This window comes from Falco rusticolus, chromosome 3 (assembly GCF_015220075.1).
Source record: "Falco rusticolus isolate bFalRus1 chromosome 3, bFalRus1.pri, whole genome shotgun sequence".
In the NCBI taxonomy this organism is placed as follows: Eukaryota; Metazoa; Chordata; class Aves; order Falconiformes; family Falconidae; genus Falco; species Falco rusticolus.
This window is the reverse complement of record NC_051189.1, coordinates 13,497,398-13,509,808: the sequence shown is the minus strand read 5'-3', so window position 1 is coordinate 13,509,808 and position 12,411 is coordinate 13,497,398. Positions and strand designations below refer to the sequence as shown.

Here is a 12,411-nt window from a genome sequence, read left to right as displayed (position 1 = left end):
CCACAGGCAGCAGCAAGAGCAATCTAACAATGCAAAGGTGAAACAACTTCAGTAATGTCAGGAGAAGGAAAAAAGCAAAGCTTTACCCCAGTCAAACCTTTTCCCACACACCCTCTATCTTTTCTCAAAGCTTCCCTCAGCAACTACATTAAACGCCTCGTAGGTTTGTCCTAGAAGTATAATACCATTGTTACTGACTCCCACAGTTACTGATGAGAACCAGATAAAACGTTTGTTGGGAAGATAAAGTCTGCATCAAGGGCAGCGTATGGTGGTCATTTCCTTAAGCACATCCTTCCCAGGCTCCCAGGCACAGGAGGGTACTTCCTTGGCTCTGTGAATTAACCCACATACTTCCACTGACAACTGAGCAGTCCTGAGTGAGTGGCTGTAAATGCAAAAAAGCACCCCACAAAAAAAAAAAGAAAAAGACCCCTTGGAATTACTGAGCATGCTACTTGGGTTCTTGGCCCTAGCTTTGTATGGCCTGGCACCTTCCACAACCACACATGGCTGATGATTACTTGGATGCTGTGGAAACAAGATACCAACAGGAAGCAGCACATCCCGCAGCTTTTGCATGAGGTTGCTAGTATCATGAAGTAGCTCAGCAACGTGCTTCTCTTCCATCCTTCTTCTAAGCCTTGTATCAGATGCATCTGAAGTTGTCCAGGTTTTAAAGAGCATCTGGGAGAGGGGCGGGAGGTACTGAGCACTGCACATCTTCATCTTAAATGCACATATGCTGCTTGTGCTGACTGACCAGGCACACATGCAGACCACATGAAGAGAGGAAAAAAACCTGTTACAGCTCTGACAGAAGGAAGAGAGCTTGCCATATGGGAAATCTGCCTGTATTGCAAGCTGAGGGGCACGGCCTATGGCAACAGTATGACAGTAAGCACACGTTGAAAAAAATATGCGTATACATAACAGTATGAAGTTTAATTCTATCATTTCAAAATGAGAAAGAGAGATGTTTTTTCTCAGTGGCAGGAGGAGAAGAAAAAAACAGGCTAGGTAAAGAAGTGATGATTCCCATTATATATCCTCACCAAACTGCATGGCTTTCATACAAGATGCATTCAATAAATGTTTACTGATGGCCTCAAAGTAAGGTAGATTTATGGCATCTGATAAGCACACAGTACACTTGAAGTGTCAAACATTTCTGAGCTTTTGAGTTACAATTCGTAAGACCCAACTCAGTCTCCTTACAAGATACACTGTTCCTGACAAAAGCCGTCTGCTTTCCATTTTAATTATTCTTCCTATTTAACACTTTCCAGTACAACAGCAGAGCTGTGCTGCAAACCTACTTTCAGAAAGTTAGCTGAAAGCAAAATCTAAGTCTACCAAATTCCGTAACCGAGATCCTCTTAACTGAGGTTACTTTGTCCTTAATTCTCAAGCTTTTCTAGCCAGCCTTCAGGATTTAAATTGTCACAGAACAAAGTAAATGTTGCAGCTGTTCTAACAAGACTGCAGAAGCACTGGACTCTCTTTAGGCAAATTTCCTGGTCGCATCATAGAGCAGCCAATTTTCTTTCCCGCATGGAAAGTGGATTTAAAACAGAGCGCGGCACTCCTGTTGAACCTGAAAAGCAGCCAGGGATCATGCAAAAGGTGCTTGTGGGGAGACCTGAATTGGGTCTTCACTTCAAGAACCATTAACACTAAGACCACGTGTCATTTCTTCAAGCACAGCAAGGTAAAACACATAGTGGCAAAAACGTTGATGAATCAACACGATATTGGATGGTCAGATTCACCTTCTTTCCAGCAAGTTGAGAACTATACTCCCATAAAGAACGCAGTTTATGAAAGATACTACTTGAAAAAAAGTATCTTAACACTTGTCAGTATGAAGCTGACAAGAATGAATTTAAGATGTTTATCAGTCCTGAAGTTTAAAATAAATCTTCCAGTCATACTACAAAAGCCCATAATGAATAAAAGTATGCAATACTCAGTCGAGCTGGAACTCTTGTTCCTGGAAGGCTCTCTTACATTATGTCATTTAAACACTGAGATAGCACCTAGTCTGGGAACAAATGAAATAAAAAAAGCCACTTCCTTCCATCTCAAGGCTTGTATTCTAACATTATCCTCCGTCCAAGAAATCCTCTTGATTTTCTTCACACATGACATCTACTGCCTCTTGTCAAAACATGCTGTAAGTGACAGATGTACCAACAGAAACATAGTTTATATCTGCTATTCTGAATTCTTCTGTAGCCAAACACTGATGAGTAACATCAGCACGTTCAAAACGTGCCTCTTGTTCCATCTCCCGCATCTGTCATGGTACTTACACGTTTCCTTCAGTCACAGGACTGCTCCTACCGATTTCTTGTGCTCATCTACAGGCCATCACTACCCCCTTGCTCCTGCCAATACAGCCACCCACTGCAGCAGCAGCAGCTCTGAAACTAAATTTTCAGTTCCTGCAGCCTGTATGACTCATCCTCCTAGACCCAAGAATAATCACAAGTTCACCAAGACTGGCTTGAACTTGATGCAATGCTTCATATACAAGAGGACTGTAATCCTCTGAATGCAAATGTCCATTTTAACCTGACAGTGCAAGCTAACAGGTTTACATTTGAATGGTGTTTGAAGTCAATTAAATGAAAATAATCAAACTCCTTAGAATTACTGTACTCTGCTCAGCTCTTCATACTCAATCCAAATGGCAGATTTGTAGAAAAGTAACACTACAGGTTATTTGACAGCGTTGATTATATTTGTTTCTAATGGCTAATATACACAGATAAATAGAAAAAGCAGCAAGGCCTTTATATTTCTGTTTATGTTGTAAGGCCCTGATAATTCACCGTAAACAAGACTTGCAACTCTGACATTCTGTTTGACTAGCCACAGCATCACTTCCAAGCAGCAAAAGTGTGCAGTGGTTGGTTGTTATAAGTTAGCTAACTATTTTTAATTGTATGCATTGTTATTTTAAAACATGTATGTACAGAACTATATACAGTGACACCAAATGAACTGGCTGAAGCAGCGTGCTGTGAAATAAAAGGTCAGACACCACCCTGGCTTTGAGTAAAAACAAAATCTGATGTCCTCACACATCCTAAGCAACATCCTTTTGGTTTCAGTCATATCTGGAGTTGTATTTAAACTCAGGTGCTCAAGACTTGAACACTCATTCCTAGCATTAGCCTGGCAAACCTCCTAATCTAGTGAAGCCCTAATTAAGCAAGGATGAGATGGGAAACAAAGTGAGAATTACTCGTATTTGCTCCTGATTATCAGCCTCAATATTTCTGAATTCAAAAGGGGAATACCACGAAAGACAATTCCTTCAGGGTTCAAAGGTAGACCCTTAAAGAAAAACAGAGCAAATTTAGAATTAGATCTATTCATGAGAAAAAAACACTGTTTTCTATGAAAACCGGGGGGGGGGGGGGCGGGGAAGCAGAAAACAGAAAAAGCATTAAGAAATATCCTGCCGTGTCACACCAATGGTCTATTCAACCCAGTACTCCATGAACATCTGATATCTGGAGGGAGCACATGAGCCTGGCCAATCTCTTTGTAGTTCCCCAGCATCCACAATTATATTACAGGTTACCTTCCCTGAAGGCTTGACACCTAGGAGGTTTCATATTTCTATTTTACACAATTCCATAGTTAGCTAAAAATAAAAACAAGTAGGCTAAGGAAGGCTGAACAGTGCAGCAGTAAAGTATTTTAATTTCTTCTATTTAAGATTAACCCACAACGGAAACAAACAAGCCTCTGAAATGAACGTGTTCTGCTCTCTTACAGCATTAGCAGTCCATTCAGGAAAGCTCTACAGAATGCTCCTGAAAACAGAAAAAACTCTTACAAAGTCAATACTGATGGGTTTCTTCCGTGAATGCATAAAAAATGTGAAAGGAAATATAAAAATAACCATCACCCATCGAGCACCAAAGTCGTTCCAGGAGAGGTGACAAGGAGCTCCCATTTTAACCTCAGGCTGCAAGGCTCTAGGAGAGAAAGACTTCTGCTACATAATTTACAAAAAGCCCTAGCATCTGGCTCGATCTTTTAAAACAACTGAATTTTGGAAAGCAGCAAACAAGTCCAAAGGAAGCCACGCGCGCATACCCCAGTATCGTGGAAACCTACCTCCGAAGCACCAGTGCCTGTATGCAGCACACGCTAGCCACCGGCGGCACCTGGGAAGCACACGACCGCCGCCGGTCAGGCGCCAGCGGCCGCCCCGAGGAGCCCCGCACCGCTCGCTCGGCCCCGCCGCCGGGGCCCCGCGGCCGGAGCCCGCTTCAGGCCGGCAGCTGGGCCAGCCTCGCCGGGGCGGCCGCCCAGGGCAGCCCCAGCCGGCGGCGCGGAGGGGGAAGCCCCATCCGCCGCACCAGCGGGACCTTCCGCACCGCGGCCACAAGGGGCGGAAAGCCACGATCCGCCTCACCCGCGGGCCCCGGGGACCGGGCCGCCGCAGGCGGGAAGGCCGCCGGCGGGCCGCGGTCACCCCGCGGCAGCCGCCCCGGCCTACCGTCCGCGCCCAGCGGAGCGGAGGCCCCGACCCAGCCCGCCCCGCCGGGGCCGCAGGCGGGGCCAAACGCGGCACGACACGCCGAGGCAAGGAGCCGCCCCCCGACCTCCGGCCCTGCCGACGCAGCGCAGAGCGGCTCGGCCTGAGCCCGCCACCCCGGCTCGCCCGCGGGAAGGCGGCGGCCGCCCAGCTCACCAGAGAGATGGTCGTTGTAGCCGCCATCTTGTCCACCCCGTCGGCAGTCAGCGCAGAACCCTCGCGAGAGCTCTGCGGTGCGCGCGAAAGAAAACACTCTCGCGAGAGTTCCCTGGGCTGTGGGGAGAGCTCTCGCGAGAACTTCACGGTGTCACGTGACTGTGGTGTGTGGTCAGTCTGTCTCAGGACCGCTGTGCAGGGGTGGCGACGGGACCCGGCCGGGCATGGGTGCTTCGGGCCTCGCCTCGCTTCGCTACCTGGGGTGTTCAGTGCCCCGTGGGCCTGGCTGCTCCAGCCCCGGCCCGCGGTGTGCGCCCCGGGGGGGTGCCTGGTCGTACGAGGCCTGCGCGGGGCGGAATCCTCTCGCGGGGGGGAGGTCTAGAAGCTGAGGGCTGCAAGGCAGACCCGTCCTGCAGGCAAAGGCTGTGCTGTGACATGCTGGAAGCGCGACAGACGGGGCCCTGGCTGTTGCAGGGTGGTCCCTGGTCTATATATGGGCATCCGGAGTTACATGCCCCAGTTGCCTATTGTGGAGATTTGTAGTTGCTGAATATGCAGGTTGAGAATGGATCCAGGACCCACCTGCTGAGAACTGCTGCAATGAAACGCCATCATGGTGTCTTGATTGTCCCCACCCTGCTGTCCCTTTTACTCTTTCCCAGTGGATCCAATCACTTGCATTAAAATGTAAATGCAAAGGCATGGTCAAACAACCTGGCACAGGTGATTTCTCTCGCAAGGGATGGAAGTGCTACTCCCAAATAGGGCTCCAAAAAGACATCGCTTCCCAAGGTGGCAGATCCGCTCTAAAGAGAAAATGTTCTTAGTAAGGGACAGAGATACATGCTGTTACCCCTTGCACTTAATTAAACTGGCATGAGACTCTAGTGGCCTCTTGGCCCCACTACTGGAGAGATGCCAGACTAAGGAAAATCTACAAGAAGTTTACAGATTCTGAAAGCCCATTTTATAAAAGATTTAGAAAGTTCAGGCCAATAAAGTGTATCAAAACCAGTTAAAAGATGACTTAATGTCTAATTACCATTATGATAAGAAAGTCTTGCATTGCAAAAGTTGTTTCATTAGGAGATAAAGGTACACTGTGTGAATTGGAATATGAAATGTGCCGTATTTCTAGTCTAAATTTAAGTGACAGCAGTTGACCACCAAAAAACATTATTGTTGAGTCACAATGGATTCATACATTACACAATCTGTCAAATATTCTACTAAAAGGTGTGCATACCACAACTATAATATATGGGCAAGGACTACCATCCTAGTTAGGTGATCAGGCTTGACTCTCTGTGTCTGAGGACACATCCCCTTTCCTGTATGACAGAACTCCAGAGAGTTATGTCTGCCTTGTAAGTGTGAGGGCAGGATTTCCATTTTTGTGCCAATGCCAGTTCTGTGAGGAAGGGTAAGTATCCTGCTGGACACCAAGCTGACTGTGAGCCAGCAACGCAGCCTTGCAGCGAAGCAGGTCAGTTGGTCTGTGCCAGGGAAAACCTTGCTGGCTGCTTGAGGGGACAGATCCTTCTTCTGCTCAACACTAGTGAGCTGGATCCAGTGATGAGCTCCCCAGGACACACAGACACAGACTGACTGGAGCAAATCTAGCAAAGGGACAGCAAGATGAAGGGATTGGAGCATCTGTCATAAGAGGCTGCGTGAGCTGGGGCTGTTTAGCCCAGAAAAAAGAAGGCTCTGGGGATCTCATGAATGTGTACAGATAACTGGTGAAGAGGGTAAAGAAGATGGAGGCAGGCTGTCCTCCGTGGTGCCCAGTGATAAGAGGCAACGGGCACAAACTGAAAAATGGGAAGTTCTATTTGAACATGGGAAAAGGCATTGGGTTTTTTTCTGTGAGAGTGGTTGAACATGGGAGCAGGCTGTGCCCAGAGGACCCCATCTGTGGAGATACTCAGACCTGACTGCACACAGTTCTGGGCAACCTGCTTTAGCTAGCCCTGCTTGACCAGGGGGGTTGGACTAGAACTAGATGATTGCAGAGGCTGGAAGGGACCTCTTGAAATCTGGAGTGGTCCCATCCAACTTCAGCTGCTCTGTTATCTTGTGAAAGCAGCCTGTTGGAACACCCCACAGTAGCTGGTTAATGAAATTGTTATTGCTGAATGCAGCACACCCAGTAGCAGGGAAATCCATTGGTCAAACTGAACTGTGATAATGTTGAACAATGAATTCAGTCGGGTGAAATGTGTTAAAGAAGAGCTAACTAGCTCATCCGGGAAATGAAGCAGTTGGTGTATTAAGGAATTTCTCAGTTTGCAGAGGCAAGTGCAAACTTGTTCTGGAGAAAGTGATTTCTGAATCAAGCAGCTGTATGACATTCCTCCACTGAATTCCTTCTCTACCCAATTTGCCTGACTTTGTGGATAAGTCTGCTGAACTGAGGGAAGCTCTTTCACATCTTCTTAGTTTAACTGTAAGAGTGACTAAGAAATTATTGAGCAGTTTGCTGCGTGGAATGCTCAGATGAAATAAGCTACTTTCATACTTTCAGTGGCTTTATTGATTTGTCAGTTTGTAAAATTGGCACAGCATAGCACAACTGGAAAATACAGCACAAGTTGGCAGCTCAGCATAGCATCCTATCAGGGCAGACCCAGCCCAGCGTGATACAATCAGTGCAACACCGCAAAGCGCGGACAGCATAACGCAGGCAGTACCACATGGAGGACCCAGCACGGCGCAGCACACTAGCACAGCACAGCATGATACAGCTGGTTCCACAGTTCCACATGGCACAATGCGAACAGCATGGAGCAGCACTGCATGGCTTTTGCAACACAAGTAATTCCTATTTGCACCTTTCACCAACTGAACCTGACATGCGCAGCAGCTAAGATGATTGCCCCTTTCTCCAGGCTAATGACTGAAGTTCCAAACACCACAGGAGAAGCAGGGAAGGAAGAGACATCAGGGTTTTCACCCTTAAGATGCTGTGAGATTTTGGAAGGCCGTAAGACAAACTGGGGAATGAGAAGGGTTCTGTTCAGCACCAGTGAAGTTTCTGCTGATCCGCATGTTTGGATCCAGCTGGTGGGTTTGGATTTCTGGGATCTCTTCTCATGCCATATCAAGTCCAGCTCACAAAGTCCTCAGCTTACACCAAGATGTGCAATTCTAATTACAGGGCATCACAGTGGTTCCTCTGTGCTGGGGAAACCTTAGCGAAACAGGAGAAACTGTGTATAGAATGGAATGAAGCAGATCGGAAACTGCACCAGAGCTTTCCAAGCCAGCTCCTCTCCTCCCTTCCGCAAGTATTACCAGCTGGCAAAGAGGAAAAAAACAGCTTTGGGACCTGCAGTGAAAAAAGCTTTCCCAGAGGGAAATTTATCCGTTTGGGGGATTCTTGCAGCAGCTTTGCATCTTCACAAACATCATTGGGAAGGGGCTGCAACAGGTGCTACCCCACTCCCCTGCTGCCTCACAACTCCCTTTGGCTTGCTGCTTCAGGAGTGGGACCAGAACATGTACTCCTGCTTGGTCCCGACTTCTCATGATGCACATGTGATTTCTCATGTTTGCTGATTACTCCTCCACTTGCTGTTGCCTTTTCACACCGCAGCTCAGGCAGACACCTCTCATGGACTGCAAAGTTTTAGGCAGGAGCGAGCGGCCCAGTCAGTCCTGCTGGAGGAAGTTCGGTCAGGAGCCCTGCAGTTTCTTCCAGTCTGGTACACTTCCCATCCCCTGTGCTACAGGGGGACCAATCTGTCCCAGACTGCAGTGAGGTGACTCACAAGGGAGGAGACCGGTATTTGTGGAAAGCGTTTTCCAGGAAGTTAGCCAGCTTTTCACAGTCGTCCTAAAATGAAAGAAAAAACATGCCAGCAGATCAGTTTGGCTTGGCTAACTTGGGACATCTCCTTCCTTACATGATTCCATCCCAAGCCAACGATTCCACATCTGAGTTTGGTATGGGAAAAGAACAATTTGCAAGCACATCTGGAACATACTACTAGTAAACTATCGTATTTACTGAATAACGCGAAATGACCAATCAAGAATGGGACCTTTCTGTGTTAGGTGCAATATAGAGACAAAAGAGCAAGACAGTTCTCTGGAGCTTCTAGTCTGAAGGAACATAGCAGGTCCAGCTTCTTTTTTTAGTTTAATGACAATTTAATTAACCGACTGCTGGATCTAAAGTTATTTTCTATGGCCATCTGTTTCATAATATCCTCACTGCTAACAAAAATAAAAATTAATGTCACTTTTTGTTGGTCTGGGAACTGTTTTGTAGAGAAATCTCTTCTGACACATTCAGGAGTAGGTGGTTTCAAACATATTTAGAATGTTTATTCCTTAAGAAAGAAATTACTGAAATACACAATGATATGTAAAGGATGCAAAACATCCCCACTTTGTATCATAGAGGGGTTTTGAGATTGCCAGAAACAAACACAAAATTCTCACTCAGATGAAAAATGCAGAATCAGTTGTTTTCTTGCTGCTTAGAGGCATCCCTTTGTCACTACTGCTGCTAAATTACTCCTTTTCTTTTAAGAAAAACCTTGGATTTTGAAGACAAGCTTTGTAGGGCATAGGTGGTATATTCTGTTAGACCAACCACTACAGTTGGAAAACCAGATGAACATTTGGGCACACAAGTCCTTCAGGTCAGAAACAAGCAGAATACTTCCAAGCTAAATACAGGCTCAGAGTTTTAATAAGGTGTAAGTCAGTTATACCGTCTCAGAGAAAAGGTTGCTGGTACCTGTGGAGTATGAAAGCTGTTAGAGAGGGGAAGATGTGTTAAAAGGAGGTTATCTCCTAGGAGAAAGAAAAAGATAATATATGGTCTGTGGAATGTGGACCTGTGTGAGGTGTATTCTACGGTACGAGGCTGCCCCAAATGCCATGTATTTTCCAGAGCACAGGAGAAAGCACTGCAGTGTGTCAGTGCCGAGCTGCACAGTCCCCATGCTCAGCTGAAGAAAGGAAGAAAGTCTAAATGTACTTTTTTCCATGTGTACTCACATAAATTCTTCACTCAGTGAAGCTGACCCCTTCCTTGTCTAATGTCAGCATCCAGAATGAGGAATTCTCCAAAACTTTGCCTACAGCCCCAGAATTCCTAACTTGTACAAAATAAAAATATTTTTAATTCTGTTCACGCTGCCTTTCCTTGAGGCTATGCTGCTGAGTAGTCTGAATGACTGGGCTGCTCTGAATTCTTTCTTGGGACTGTCTGCAAGCACCTAAGGGAAAGCCTGGAAGTTCAGTGTTGGGGCAGACTGTCTCTTCTGGCAGGCAGAAATCTGCAAAGTGAGTTAAGAGCAGCTGTCCAGGCAACACTGGGACAATTCTCTGGCAGATGGGAGGTGGCCTCAACCTCCTTCCCTTGGCACTAATCTGATTCTCACACTAAGAATTGCCATGAGGTTGATGTAATTAACCCTGCCATCACAACACGACTGTCCCCTCAAAAGAGCAACCCGGAGTTAGGCATGGGCAACATATGGAAAAAAACCAAATGATAACAAAAAAGGAGCATCACTCCCTGCAAGGGGCTGGCCCCTGCAACCGCTCTCTGGCTGCTAGATGGCGAACGGAGAAGCTCTTACTTCTCTGAGGCATGAGGTGTCACCTGGGTTTGGGGACTGCAGCTGCATGGTGCATGCACGACTGAGATGAGGAGGGGTAAGGAACCTTACCTCATGGATGAATCCATAGTGCACCAGCTCTGTGGCCAAGTCCTTGGAGTTATCAGCTGCGGAGAGAGGGAACAGTGAGAACATGAAAGTTCATGCATCTCTTAGTTCCTCCTCTACCAGAAAAGTGCCCCTATCCCAACCTGCAGCACACCTGCATTACACTTCATCGTGCTTTAAGGGCACATGCTGTACACTTTTGGTTAGCTAAGTAACTGCTAAGTAATTCTGGGGCAGAGCACAGAGGTGGGCAGTGAACTGGAGCTGGACAAGGTACCGGGCAGGAATGAGCTCCGGTCCCAAATCACACAAAGCACAATAGCCTTGGCAATGTGTCACTTCAGAGATGTTTTTGCTTGCTTTGCCTCAGCATGAAAAGCAGGCAGGCCACTATCAGTAGGCAGAAAAACACAAGTTGCTGGTGAAGCAGCAGCTCCCAAGCATTGATTTCCAAGCTTTATGCTTTAGTTTTGGCTGTAAGGCGGTCGAGGGGCTCCAGCTGCATGGCCTCCGGAAGGCTCCTGCATGTTTTAGGAAGGAGCCTGCTGTGCTGGACCTACTCTGAGGAGTAGCACCCTTCCCCAGGGCCCCGGGGCTCCCCCACAGGAGAGTCCACCTCCCCCTTTGAAAGGTGTTGGGGAGACTGCACCGGTGTTGGGACTAAGAGAAGAATTCACTAGTGTTACCCCAAGAACTGCACATCACATGTGCCAAGGTGAAATGCAGGGTCTTGATGACCACTCACTGGACTCCCAACATTCACTTTAGAGTGCAGGTTACTACCATGTGCCAGAAGCTATAAGCTCAGGGTCTGAGCGGACAAGAACTGGTACCACGCAGATATTAGGGTTCTGTCTGCTCTTGCAATAGAAGAAGGAAAGAAAAGCTGACTGTAAACACAACCTGTGTCTAACACAATCCGAGCCTAAACCTGACCAGGGCCACCAGGAAATACTTCTGCATTCAGATACAAAAATTTACTTGCAATTAAACCTACTGGGCAGCAAGTCGTAGCTCAACTGTCGATGCAATTTGTCCTCCAGGATCAGCAGAAGAGTAAGCTGCAGAAAGAAGATAGTGCTCTTTACAAACACCAGTTTCTCCATAAGAGAGAAAGGTACTGACTCTTCCATCAGCACTAGAAACTGCTGGCAGTGGTGAGCAGGGAGGATGTTGGTAGCTGCCGAGATGCTGGATGTCTTCGGCAGTTTGAGTGTCTTAGATTAATATTCTTTCCACAGTTACAGATCACCTGCAACTGCTAAACTAGAAAGAAGTAGAGTTAAAAGATGTCCAGACAGAGACCTCAGGGTCTTCCTGTCCTGCAGCCAGAGAGGGCTGGCAGCTTCATTCTTCTTCGAGCTTCTTTTATTGTAAAGGGACAAGAGTAAGTCCTTTGAGCACTGCAGCAAACTAGCTGAGACCAAACTTTTGCCCAGTCAGATGCCAGAGATGGGCACAGAGGGCAGGTCTTGCCCCAGTGCCTTACGTAGTGTAGGAACTGAATACTTACATGCCACTGGGTCTTGTCTTCATTCAGCTCCATGTTACACTGCATTTGCACCACCTAGAAGAGGCCAAAATCAACATCAGCTCGGGCACAGTCCCTCTGGCTCCCCCAGGCCTGCTTTACTGCTGCTCTCCAAGCATGACTTTCAAATTCCTACTTAAAACCTTTAATTCCAACTACCAGCCTGACCTTCCACTTCTAGGAATTGTCTAGGTGGAGCAGCTGAGGGTTTAGTCCAGTATCCAGCTACAAACCACAGCCATCATCAGCTGACTGAGAGGTAGGTAAGAAAGCCCTGCACAAGGTGCTGTTCTGGGACAACTTTACAACCAGGGTGAATTCTTCTGCTCCATCTGCAAGAGGCAGGCTTCCCCTAAAGCTCTGCCCAAACTCTCTGTTACGTTTTAATGTTGTACTTGTTCATGACCTTATGGGATGACCAATCTTTAAATCAGACAAAAAAGCAAAACTGAAACTTTGTGAGTATTTTTAAAATG

General features: G+C 47.0%; 2 protein-coding genes across 9 annotated transcripts in view; both read right to left on the bottom strand.

Moving 5' to 3' along the window:
- Positions 1-4,830, bottom strand: part of PUF60 (poly(U) binding splicing factor 60) — a 32,180-nt gene extending 27,350 nt beyond the window's left edge. For 2 of the 4 annotated variants that reach the window (XM_037381283.1, XM_037381284.1), the window contains exon 1: positions 4,718-4,830. Coding sequence is in view for 1 of the 4 variants with exons in the window: in XM_037381284.1 (XP_037237181.1) it covers positions 4,718-4,744 (27 nt within the window). In the remaining 3 variants the exon portion in view is untranslated. Of the gene's footprint in view, positions 1-4,137; positions 4,163-4,717 lie in introns of those variants that run through there. The other 2 variants (XM_037381289.1, XM_037381286.1) reach the window with 2 other exon arrangements.
- A 2,397-nt stretch (positions 4,831-7,227) lies between these two features.
- Positions 7,228-12,411, bottom strand: part of NRBP2 (nuclear receptor binding protein 2) — a 30,107-nt gene continuing 24,923 nt past the window's right edge. For 4 of the 5 annotated variants that reach the window (XM_037381292.1, XM_037381291.1, XM_037381293.1 and 1 more), the window contains 4 exons: positions 11,918-11,971; positions 11,402-11,465; positions 10,408-10,463; positions 7,228-8,555 (listed from right to left, as the gene is read on the bottom strand). In XM_037381292.1, the coding sequence (XP_037237189.1) occupies positions 8,487-8,555; positions 10,408-10,463; positions 11,402-11,465; positions 11,918-11,971 (243 nt within the window). In that variant the 3' untranslated portion in view covers positions 7,228-8,486. The other variant, XM_037381294.1, reaches the window with a different exon arrangement.